Source organism: Hemitrygon akajei, unplaced genomic scaffold (assembly GCF_048418815.1).
Source record: "Hemitrygon akajei unplaced genomic scaffold, sHemAka1.3 Scf000092, whole genome shotgun sequence".
Classification (NCBI taxonomy): Eukaryota; Metazoa; Chordata; class Chondrichthyes; order Myliobatiformes; family Dasyatidae; genus Hemitrygon; species Hemitrygon akajei.
Window position 1 is genome coordinate 851,560 of NW_027331978.1, and position 12,584 is coordinate 864,143.

Below are 12,584 nucleotides of genomic sequence, written 5' to 3' on the forward strand. Positions count from 1 at the left end.
CAGTCATCAATATAGGCATCTGTGTGTTCTAACCCTCGAAATTCAAAATCAATCATTCTCTGGAATGTTCCTGGAGCATTTTTCTTTCCAAAAGGTAAAACATTGTATTCATACAACCCAGATGGTGTCACAAATGCAGAAATTTCTCTACCTCTGTCCGTCAATGGAACACACCAATACCCCATCAACAGATCAATCTTTGTAAGAAATTAGCTATTCCAACCTTATCGATGCAATCATCTATCCTAGCGATCGGATAGGCATTTGTTTTTGCTACTGCATTTACCTTCCCATAATCAGTGCCTCTAAGACCTACTGAATCTGTTTCCACACTTACATCAATTGTTCAGCCAATTTACATTTTCTACGTACATGCGATATGAGTGTTGTTTAATCAGTTTGGCTTGACCAATATCTGTGTCATGTACTGAGACCGTGGTTAGATAGATAGATAGATAGATAGATAGATAGATAGATAGATAGATAGATAGATAGATAGATAGATAGATAGATAGATAGATAGATAGATAGATAGATAGATAGATAGATAGATAGATAGATACTTTATTCATCCCCATGGGGAAATTCAATTTTTTTTCCAATGTCCCATACACTTGTTGTAGCAAAACTAATTACATACAATACTTAACTCAGTAAAAAAAAATATGATATGCATCTAAATCACTATCTCAAAAAGCATTAATAGCTTTTAAAAAGTTCTTAAGTCCTGGCGGTAGAATTGTAAAGCCTAATGGCATTGGGGAGTATTGACCTCTTCATCCTGTCTGAGGAGCATTGCATCGATAGTAACCTGTCGCTGAAACTGCTTCTCTGTCTCTGGATGGTGCTATGTAGAGGATGTTCAGAGTTTTCCATAATTGACCGTAGCCTACTCAGCGCCCTGCGCTCAGCTACCGATGTTAAACTCTCCAGTACTTTGCCCACGACAGAGCCCGCCTTCCTTACCAGCTTATTAAGACGTGAGGCGTCCCTCTTCTTAATGCTTCCTCCCCAAATAAATCTTTAAACTTCCGAATTAATTTCTTCAGCTGTTGTTGTTGCTTTGGCTGCAGATCAATATTTTCTGGAACAACGGAGTTCATTAGTCTAACTGGGACCACGTTTGGCTTGTGAAAAGTCTCTGACGAGTCAATTGTTTCATTCTCAGGGTTGCCAGATTCATATATTTTGACAACAACACACACATATCGTGCCTGATTGTCAAAATAAGGCTTTATCATATTTATGTGTACCAGCTGTGTTAGTTTACTTCGGTCGTGTGTTGTAATAACATAATTCACATCATTAAATTGAGAGACTATTTCATACGGTCTATTGAATTTCACCTGAAGTGGATTCGTCAACATATCCCTCACCCGGTATTTTCTTTCGCAACCCTGCTTATCAAACTAACACTTCATTTTGTTTTGAGAAATCTTTAAGTTTTGTCTCGCTAGACTACAGAATTGGTGTAGTTTATTTTTGAACTTTAAAACATAGTCTGACAAGTTAACATGTACATCCCCATCAATCCACCGCTCCTTTTACAAGGTCAAAGCTCACCTCACTCTGCGACCAAATACAAGTTCAAATGGAGTAAAGCCCAATGATTCCTGAACCGACTCTCTTACTGTGAACAAAAGCAAATGTATTCCTTCATCCTAGTCGTTTCCATTTTCAACACAGTATGTCTTAATCATTGTTTTGGGGGTAGAGTGAAATCTTTCTAAAGCCCCTTGTGATTCTGGATGGTATGTAGACGATGTAATTTGTTTTGCTCCCAGTTCATAAACTACCCGCTGGAATAATCCAGATTTAAAATTACTTCCTTGATCAGACTGGATTTCTTGAGGCAAATCGAATAAAGTAAAAAAAAAATTGTTAAGAGCCTTCGACACATTTTTAGCTTTAATATTTCTGAGAGGCATTGCCTCTGGGAATCTGGATGCAGTACACATAATAGTTAGCAGATACTGATGGCCAGCTTTAGTCTTTGGCAATGAGCCAACACAATCCACTATAACTTTGGAAAAGGGTTCACCGAATGCAGGTATAGGCCGGAGTGGGGCACTGGGATGACCTGATTAGGTTTAGTCAAAACTTGACAAGTGTGACAAATCCCAGCATTAATTTCTGGTTTACCCTGGTTATCCCTGCTACTCTTTTCGAAACTCTTATTCAGGGTAAACATAACCTTATGAGTTAAAGCAAACTGATCTGCTGATCTAGCAGACTCCTGCATAGTGGCAGCATCATTTCCATCTAAATACGTCTTTATGTAATCAGGGACGCACTTTTTGAATTCTTCAATTAAAACCAACTCTTTCAAGCTGTTAAAATCATCATTTACATTTTTATATGTGCACCAGTGGGCAATACACACAAATTTCTCATAAGCAAATTCCATATAAGTCTGGTTCACAGATGTCTTCAAATTTCTAAACTTTTGCCTGTATGCTTCTGGGACCAACTCATAAGCTTTGAGCACAGCCTGCTTCACTAGGTCATAATGTGTGGTGCGTGGCCAGCTGGTTAAAGTGTTGAACTAGCGATCTGAAGGTCATGATTTTGAGCCTCAGCCAAGGCAGTGTGTGTGTCCTTGAGCAAAGCACTGAACCACACACTGCTCCTGCACGTTTATAGCCCAGTGGTGATGATTGGGTCAGCATAAATAAATAAATAATCAGCTGCTTCAGCAACTGTCAAAGCAGAATAGGCATGCTAAGCCTTCCCCTTTATTACACTTTGAGACAATTTTCTGTCTGTTTTTCTGCCTCTCTAGCCTCAAACTGCCTCTGCCTTTCCGCAGACTCCAGCTTTAATTTTTCTCACTTGTACTGGAGCTCAAGCTCACTAGGTTTACTTAAACAAGTTAAACAAAGATTAACAGTGTTATGTGTATATATGTGTGTAAATATAACTCCCAAACTATTGAGCTCGGGGAAAATAAGGCTTGGAGTCTTCAGATGGTAAAGTATGAAAGTTCAGTTCATCCACAAAATAGGTGATGAGAGAGTTATTTGTAATTCAGGGTAAATGTCGAGAGAAGGCAGTTATGTCAAACAGCAAGGGAGATGAGGCTGAGTACAGAGCTATGGTGGAAATCTTGTCACATGGTACGAGCAGAATCATCTGCAGCTTAATGTGAAAAAGACTAAGGAGCTGGTGGTGGACCTGAGGAGGGCTAAGGCACCAGTGACCCCTGTTTCCATCCAAGGGGTCAGTGTGGACATGGTGGAAGATTACAAATACCTGGGGATACGAATTGACAATAAACTGGACTGCTCAAAGAACACTCAGGCTGTTTACAAGAAGGGTTAGAGCCGTTTCTATTTCCTGAGGAGACTGAGGTCCTTTGACATCTACCAGACGATGCTGAGGATGTTCTACGAGGCTGTGGTGACCAGCGCTATCATGTTTGCTGTTGTGTGCTGGGGCAGCAGGCTGAGGGTAGCAGACACCAACAGAATCAACAAACTCATTCGTAAGGCCAGTGATGTTGTGGGGGTGGAACTGAACTCTCCGACGGTGGTGTCGGAAAAGATAATGCTGTCCAAGTTGCATGCCATCTTGGACAATGAATCCCATCCAATCCATAATGTACTAGTTAGGCACAGGAGTACATTCAGCCAGAGACTCATTCCACCGAGATCTAACACTGAGCATCACAGGAAGTCATTCCTGCCTGTGGCCATCAAACTTTTCTAATCTTCCCTCAGAGTGTCAGACACCCTGAGCCAATAGGCTGGTCCTGGACTTATTTCCACTTGCAAAGATTAACTTATTATTATTTAATTATTGATGGTTTTATATTGCTATATTTCTACAATATTCTTGGTTGGTGCGACTGTAACGAAACTCAATTTCCCTCAGGATCAATAAAGTACATCTGTCTGTCTGTCTGTTCTCCAGGTTCCATAGTGTTAAAATGAGAAAACAGTTGCTGTAGATTTTATCTGTGATCTTTACAAATCTACATACGAATTATCACCGAAAGTGACTTGTCATGAAGGGTATCATCTTCAAATGAATGACCACATCACACCCAGGCAAGGGTTAACACATAAGTGGTCTCGACAGGATATCCCAAATCAGATCCACTCCTATGGGTTAAATGAGGTGACAACCATACATTCGATGTACGGTGAATGGATCATTAACCCACCCTTGTTGGCAAAGGAAAGTTCTAAACAGTGACCTTTGGCCACTAGTTCCCTGCTTTCAATCCTTCCATTTTTCATCCGTCTCCATCTGACTCTGAGTGTCTGTGTCCTCAGTTAAAACTAAACAAGCTGCGAGCAATGTAAACAAGCAGCAAGTCAGACTGATTCACCTTCTTAATCTCTCTTAAAATGACAGTCCATATCAAACGAAACCTAGGGATTCATAACAATGGCCACTCCCCAATATGAACTGACTTGTGTTCCAGTAGTTGGGATGACTGAGTGAATCCCTTTCCACAGTCTGAGCAGGTGAACAGCCTCTCCCCAGTGTGAACTGACTGGTGTGCCAGTAGGTGGGATGACCGAGTGAATCTCTTCCCACATTCTGAGCAGGTGAATGGCTTCTCCCCAGTGTGAACTCGCTGATGACTATGTAGATTGGATGAATGAGTGAATCTCCTCCCACATTCTGAGCACGTGAATGGCTTCTCCCCAGTGTGAACTCGCTGGTGTACCAGTAAGGTGGATGACTCAGTGAATCCTTTCCCACATTCTGAGCAGGTGAACGGCTTCTCCCCAGTGTGAACTGACTGGTGTTCCAGTAGGTGGGATGACTGACTGAATCCCTTCCCACATTCTGAGCCGGTGAACGGCTTCTCCCCAGTGTGAACTCGCTGATGTCTCCGTAGGTGGGATGACTGAGTGAATCTCTTCCCACATTCTGAGCAGGTGAACGGCTTCTCCCCAGTGTGAACTCGCTGATGTCTCTGTAGGCTGGATGACTGAGTGAATCCCTTCCCACATTCTGAGCAGGTGAACGGCTTCTCCCCAGTGTGAACTCGCTGATGACTCTGTAAGGTGGAAGAGTCAGTGAATCCATTCCCACATTCTGAGCAGGTGAAAGGCCACTCCCCCGTGTGAACTTGCTGGTGTGCCAGTAGTTGGGATGACCGAATGAATCCCTTCCCACACTCTGAGCAGGTGAATGGCCTCTCCCCAGTGTGAACTCGCTGATGAATATGCAGGTGGGATGACTGAGTGAATCCTTTCCCACATTCTGAGCAGGTGAACGGCTTCTCCCCAGTGTGAACTCGCTGGTGTACCAGTAAGGTGGATGACTCAGTGAATCCTTTCCCACATTCTGAGCAGGTGAACGGCTTCTCCCCAGTGTGAACTCGCTGATGACTATGTAGATTGGATGAATGAGTGAATCTCTTCCCACATTCTGAGCAGGTGAATGGCTTCTCCCCAGTGTGAACTCGCTGATGAATATGCAGGTGGGATGACTGAGTGAATCCCTTCCCACATTCTGAGCAGGTGAACGGCTTCTCCCCAGTGTGAACTCGCTGATGTCTCCGTAGGCTGGATGACTGAGTAAATCCCTTCCCACATTCTGAGCAGGTGAATGGCTTCTCCCCAGTGTGAACTCGCTGATGTACCAGTAAGGTGGATGACTCAGTGAATTTCTTCCCACATTCTGAGCCAGTGAACGACTTCTCACCAGTGTGAACTCGCTGATGTCTCCGTAGGTGGGATGACTGAGTGAATCTCTTCCCACATTCTAAGCAGGTGAACGGCTTCTCCCCAGTGTGAACTCGCTGATGTCTCCGTAGGCTGGATGACTGAGTGAATCCCTTCCCACATTCTGAGCAGGTGAACGGCTTCTCCCCAGTGTGAACTCGCTGATGACTCTGTAAGGTGGAAGAGTCAGTGAATCCTATCCCCCATTCTGAGCAGGTGAACGGCCTCTCCCCAGTGTGAACCCACTGGTGTGCCATTAGGTCAGATGACTGAGTGAATCCTTTCCCAGAAATTCAGCAGATCACCAGCCTTTGCCCAGAGTGAACTGACTGGTGTGTCCACAGGTGGGAAGAATGACTGAATCCTTTCTCACACACAGAACAGGTGAATGGCCTTGCCTAGTGTGAACTTGCTGATGTACCTTCAATTGTGATAACCGAGTGAATCCATTCCCACTGTTTGAGCAGGTGAACAGCCTTTCTCCTGTATAAAATGACGGGTTGCCAGTTGGTCAAATGACCGAGTGAATCCCTCCCCACAGTCTGAGCAGGAAGGATGGTCGATTGAATCCCTTGCTCCACTTCTTAAATATCTGGACAGAGACAACAAAACTGGTGTGCCGTGTTTGAACTTCCTGGAGACAAACTCCTTCTTGTTTTGAACCTGTAAAAAGATTTACGAAATCCATCAATGGGTTTAGGACAACATTTCAGATGAGATTACTTGAGTTGCCAAGGTTTGAACTGGTATCACACTATTACAGTGAGGTTCTATCCAAGTTGTGCAGAGAAATCATCTTCTGACTGGGCAGATTGCTGGTATCTGGAATGACCATCAATTCCCCGATGCTCTTCCTGTCTCTATAAGAATGGGGCATTTCTGCCATCTGCAATTTGTACCTTGGCTGAGTTGGACTCTCTCCATTGTTATTATTCCCTGTTCCTGCTGAGCTGCATGGGTGCCTGGCCCCACAGTAACTGAAACAGTCTCACGCAATTCGCCTTTCTTGATGTGCATCTGGAATTTTCTTTTATGTATTATTAACTTAAAGTGCCACAGATTTAATGCCATATAAAAAATTCCTGTTGAGGTGAATGGTTGGTCCGCACAGCTGTTAAAAAGACAGAGTGATTTTTTATAGTATTTCACATTCTTGTAGAAAATTACAACACAGAAACATGCCCTTTGGGCCATCTAGTCTGTGCTGAACTATTTAACCTGCCCACTCCCATACCCCTACCATGCAGGTACCTACATGAACCTCTGAAATGTTGAAATCGAGCTTGCATGCACCACTTGTGCTTGCTGCTCATTCCACACCCGGATGACCGTTTGTGTGAAGAAGTTTCCCCTCATGTTCACCTTAGCATTTCACCTTTCACCCTTAACCCATGGCCTCTGGTTGTACTCCCACCCCATCTCAGTGGTAAAAGCCAGCTTGCATTTACACTATCTATGCCCCTCTATCACAATCAAATCTCCCCTCAATCTCCTACAGTCCAAGGAATAAAGACCTGACCTGTTCAATCTTTCCTTATAACCCAAGTACTCCAGACCTGGCAACATCCTTGTGAATTTTCTCTGAACTCTTTCTAAGTCCTTACATCTTTCCTGTAGGTTGGTGACCAAAACTGCACTTAGTACTCCAAATTAGGCCTCACCAATATCTTCTATAAGTCAACATAACATCCATCTATTGTTGTCAGTACTTTTGTTCATGAAGGCCATTGGGCTAAAATCTTACCTTCCATCTCTATCTAACTGTGATACCACTTTCAGTAAATTAAGGACTTTCTTCTACAAGAGGTCCCTTTATTCTACAACACTCCTCCGTGCCCGACCAGTCACTGTGAAAGACCTCCCTTGGTAAATCAGACCAAAGTGCAACAACTCACACTTGTCTGCATTAAATTCCTTTTTCCATTTCTCAAACCATTTTGCCAGCTGGTCCAGATCGCACTGCAAGTTTAAATGCTTTTTTGGCATTGACTAGATGGGACAAATAGCCTGTTTCTTTACTGAACTTCTCCATGTTTCTATGGCAGAGAAGTTGGCCAAACTTGTTTGGAAGGGAAAGGGTAGGAGTGACAATTAAGCAGCAGTGGCTGGAGTTTCTGGAGCAATTTGGGACCTGAGTGATGCTACAGAAGTGGAAGCATTAGAAAGACAGGAGGACACAACTGTGGCTAAAATGAGAAGCCAAAACCAACATAAATGTCAAAGAGAGGGCAAACAAAAGAACAAAAACTATTCGGAAGCTTTGAGAAACCAAAAGAAGACAACAAAAAAAGTCAGATGAGCTCAGTGCAAGGAACCATGACTTGTAGTCATTAATGGGTCTCAGTAGCACCCAACAGTCTGAGGCATTTAGAGGAACAAAATATACGAGGCTTCAATTTCTCTTCAAAAGCAAGGTTTCCTGGACCAGTTACCTTTCAACTTTCATTTTGGCAGGCACATACAAACTCTACATCCTCAAAAATTCACCTCTGAAGGCCTCCCACTTACAGGTACTCCTTTGCCAGGAGACAACCTGTCCCAAACCACACTTGTCAGATCCTTTTTGATACTATCAAAATTGACCTTTCTCCAATTTAGAATCTCAACCCGTGGTCCAGACCTCTCTTTTTCCATATTTACTTTGAATCTCATGGCATTATGATCACAAATTCTGTCACCACCCTGGATCATTTCCTAACAGCTTATTGCACACTTCTACATCAGGAATTCTACGTACTGATTAAGGGCACATTTGACAAACTTTACCTCATCTAATCCTTTTACAGTATGGGAGTCCCAGTCAATAAATGGAAAGTTAAAATCACTTACTGGAACATCCTTTGTTTCTTGGCATGGTCTGCAATCTCTCTACAAATATCTCTAAATCCCTCAGACTGTTGGGTGTAAACAAGCTTCTATAATGTCTACAATATCATAATTCCCTGTCCTGAGCTCATCGGGCTTTCCTATGATGCTTCGTGCATTGTGATATACACAGCTCAGCACATTCATTGCACCATGCTCAACCATTTGATTGCTGACTCTATCTGAGGTCTGAACAAGATCTGACTGGTGTAAAGAAAACAAACTCTCCCTCATTGTCACAAAAACAAAGGAGCTGATTGCGGACTGCAGGAGGAATGGAGACAGGCTAACCCCTGTTGACATCAAAGGATCTGGGGCTGAGAGGGTGAACAGCTTTAAGATCCTCGGCATAAACATCACCAAGCATCTCACATGGTCTGTACATACCGACTGTGTTGTGAAAAGAGCACAGCAGCACCTCTTTCACCTCAGATAATTGAAGAGGTTGGGAATGGGGCCCAAAATCCTGAGGACTTTCTACAGGGACACAATTGAGAGCATCCTGACTGGCTGCATCACTGCCTGGTATGGGAACTGTACTTCCCTCAATTGCAGGACTCTGCAGAGAGTGGTGTGGACAGCCCAGCGCATCTGTAGATGTGAACTTCCCACTATTCAGGACATTTACAGAGACAGGTGTGGAAAAAGGGCCCAAAAGATATTGGGGACCCAATTCACCACAACCACAAACTGTTCCTACTGCCACCATCCAGGAAACGGTACCACAGCAAAAGGACCAACAGGCTCCAGGACATCATCTTCTACCAGGCCCTCAGACTGATTAATTCATGCTAATACAATTGCATATCTATGTTATACTGACTGTTCTAGGCACAAACTATTTATTATAAATGACTATAAATAACACATTGCACATTTAGATGGAGATGTAACGTAAAGACTTCTACTCCTCATGTATATGTATGTAAGAAGGTCAATTCAATTCAAATCACCCTCTCCACTATCTGTCCTGTCATTCTGGCTCCCATTCCTCCTACAAATCATTTTAACCACATCAGCACCCCCCCTCCACCACACTTGCTCTCGCAGCCTTACCACTAGGATATTAGTCCCCTTCCTGTTCTGTTCCCCTAACTAATGAATCCCCTATCACTCCTTTGACTTTCCTCTGCCAGGTAATCCACCCCAATACTTTCTAAAGTGTTCCACCTGTTGTTGTGTGGGATAGCAACAAGAGTACTCTGTGATGGCTATTTAACCTCATTTCCCTTCCTGACTCTCACCCAGTTCCCTGTGTCCTGTACCTTGTGTGTAACTCACCTCTCTTCATGTCATATCTATCACCCCCTCCAACTCCTGGATGATCCAGAATTCATCCATTTCAAGTTCCAACTCCTTAAAGTGCCGGGTTACAAGCTGCAGCTGAATGCACATCTTGTAGGTGAGGGCATCAGGGACACCGGAGGTCTCCCCACCTTCCCACCAATGACACCTCCAATTTGTAATGACAAGTGTGCACATAAACCATGTACTGTGTATTTTTTTTACCCAGTGACAACATATGCACAGTGAATTTTATATAGAGAGGTATTCATTTTCACAGCTAGCAAATCACTGTCGATAAAAACTTTGATCTCCTCTAGGTTCTATCGAGTTCATCTGCACTCTCACACAACCTATGTAGCAGGCCTATAGCGGGTTATGAAGGATTTTCTCGCCAGAGCTTTTGCACACTGTCCATATGTGACTTGTTTGCTAAATGATGCTTTAAAAAGTCAGATTTCCAAATTTCACTCCACTTCTTCCCATTTGCAAATTCTCCAGCAACTTTTGCATCACCACAATACAGACAGGTAACAGCAGTTTCTGTGTTGTACATAAATATTTCCCCTGAACCCTCTCCAGGTGACTGACGGTGGTGAACTCAGTGAATGCAATGCCAATGTATATGAAGGGAAGGGCAGTAGTCTGTCTCACTGGAATCTGGCACATTTGTGATGTGAAAGTTACTTGTTGCCAAGGGCAAAGGTTTTTGATATTATCATGTACCCAGAAAGAATGGGTCAAAACATGTTCTCACCTGTAGAAAAGTTCAGAACAGGAGGAGGTACAACAAACAACACACACACAAAATACTGGAGGAACTCAGCAGGCCAGGCAGCATCTATGGAAAAGAGTACTAATGCTGAGTTCCGCCGGCATTTTGTGTGTGTTGCTTGGATTTCCAGCATCTGCAGATTTTCTCTTGTTACTGATTGGAGGTAGAACAAAGGTAATCTTCTCTACGGCTGATGTAAAAGATTTTGTTCCCTTCCTCTGAGTTCCTAATCCTTGCATTTAGATAGCTGGAGCTCAGCTCTGTCTGAGAGATCCATCGGTTCCCATTCCCTCATCAGCCGGTAGCTCCCCGGGGCCCGTGTACGGATCGTGGGTCTGAGAGAGAGGGAAGAGAGCAGGACTGTTCCGGGATTGCTGGCCACCGTGACTGGATTTCACAGGAATCGTCCTGAAGTCGGTGTTTAATATAAAATCGGAGAGAATCGATCTTACCTGCGCCCGACATTTTCAAGGCCTGCAGGGTACTGCGCGCATGCGTGATACTCGGGAACGTCATCAGCCTGACGCCTGCGCATTTCATCGGTGCTTTTGTGCCGGCGAAATTTTTAACGCAACGCATTATGGGTAATTAGGGTGCCATTAAACATTTCTGCAAGCACCGGTTCATTGTCCATACCTCATTTTTTTTTCGTGTGTATAGAAAAATCAGCAGCTGTTTTAACGCAGAAAGCGGCTCCCATAAACAATATACTCAATACCAACGTGTATCTAATGCCAAAGTAAAATGCAGTTAAAAAACACAGGAGATTCTGCAGTTGTTGGAAATACAAAGACGCACACACACAAAATGCTGGAGGAACTCTGCAGTTCAGGCAGCAACTAAGCAGAGGAGTACACAGTCTAGGCATGCTGAAGGGGCTCGGCCTAAACATTGTCTATTTATTCCTCTTCACATTTTCTGCCTCATCTGTTGATTTCCACTAGTATTTTGCAGAAATTAACCACCTTTTTTTCAAGTCAACCAGTTTCCAAATGTTTCTGATGTTTCTTTTGTAGTCATATCCTGCTGGTCTGATTCCTCCTCCTCCTCGTAAACTCTAGACCCCATCTGTCACTGGAGCCCCAAAGCCCTGACTCAGGCTGGCAACTCTTCGGTTTCTGACTCTGCACCATCGAAGATTCACTCGCTAGTCTGCTGTCAGACGTTAGAGGTGCATTGTGTTACGAGACCGCAGGTTCGTTTACTGTGAGTGTCGCTTTAAGTGGCTGAGTGAGGCGGGGCTGTGACGTCAGACACAAGCTGCGGCAGCCTGAGGGAGCGGGAGCGGGAGAGGGAGACAAGCTGTTGGAACTTCAGCGTGTGACTGCTATAGGCTGCAACTCTTCCATGCCCAAATGGTTGGGTTGATCTGATCATCGACACGCAGTGCACAACGGATGTGTGACTGTCACTTCGTATCATCCATACGTGTGGATTTGCTGGAGTATCCTGTGGTATCACTTTTGTTGGCCCTTACCTGGAATCGGGGTGTTCTGTGGTAATCACTTGAAGACGATATTCCTGTCACTGTCACCTGGTGATATTTCTAAGTGGATTTCGGAACTAATCGACGGATAAGATCTTCGGCGGCTGTTATTTCGTTTACCCAGCGTGGAATGTGTGTGGAATTCTTCGTAATTGCTTTCTCTCTACATGTTCGTGTGGATTTACAAATCTCTCCTCTCACTCACTTATTCCGTGGATCACTGAACTTTTCTACTTTACCATCATAAGACTTTAAGCATTGTTTCCCAAGCTTGATAGTTTGGGAGCTATATCTACGCACAACACTGTTAACTTCTGTTTATTTCGTTTAATCTTTTATATTTGGAGTAGATACTAATAAAGATAGTGGTTTAACATCGAAACCAGACTCCGTTAGTGATCTGTTGCTGCTGGTACGTAACAATTGCAACAACCCAGCTGTCTGAGGCACAGTCCTTTAAAATTGGTGAAAATGACCCAAAATGTTGAAA

The 12,584-nt window shown here is 43.7% G+C and overlaps 1 protein-coding gene across 1 annotated transcript in view; it reads right to left on the reverse strand.

Annotated features, from left to right (window-relative positions):
• Positions 1–11,119, reverse strand: part of LOC140722873 (uncharacterized) — a 103,048-nt gene extending 91,929 nt beyond the window's left edge. Inside the window, exons 1-2 of the mRNA XM_073037510.1 lie at positions 11,061–11,119; positions 4,412–6,795 (exon numbers count right to left, since the gene is read on the reverse strand). Of these exons, the coding sequence (XP_072893611.1) occupies positions 4,412–5,941 (1,530 nt within the window). The 5' untranslated portion in view covers positions 5,942–6,795; positions 11,061–11,119. The remainder of the gene's footprint in view (positions 1–4,411; positions 6,796–11,060) is intronic.
• Between the last annotated feature and the right edge of the window lie 1,465 nt (positions 11,120–12,584).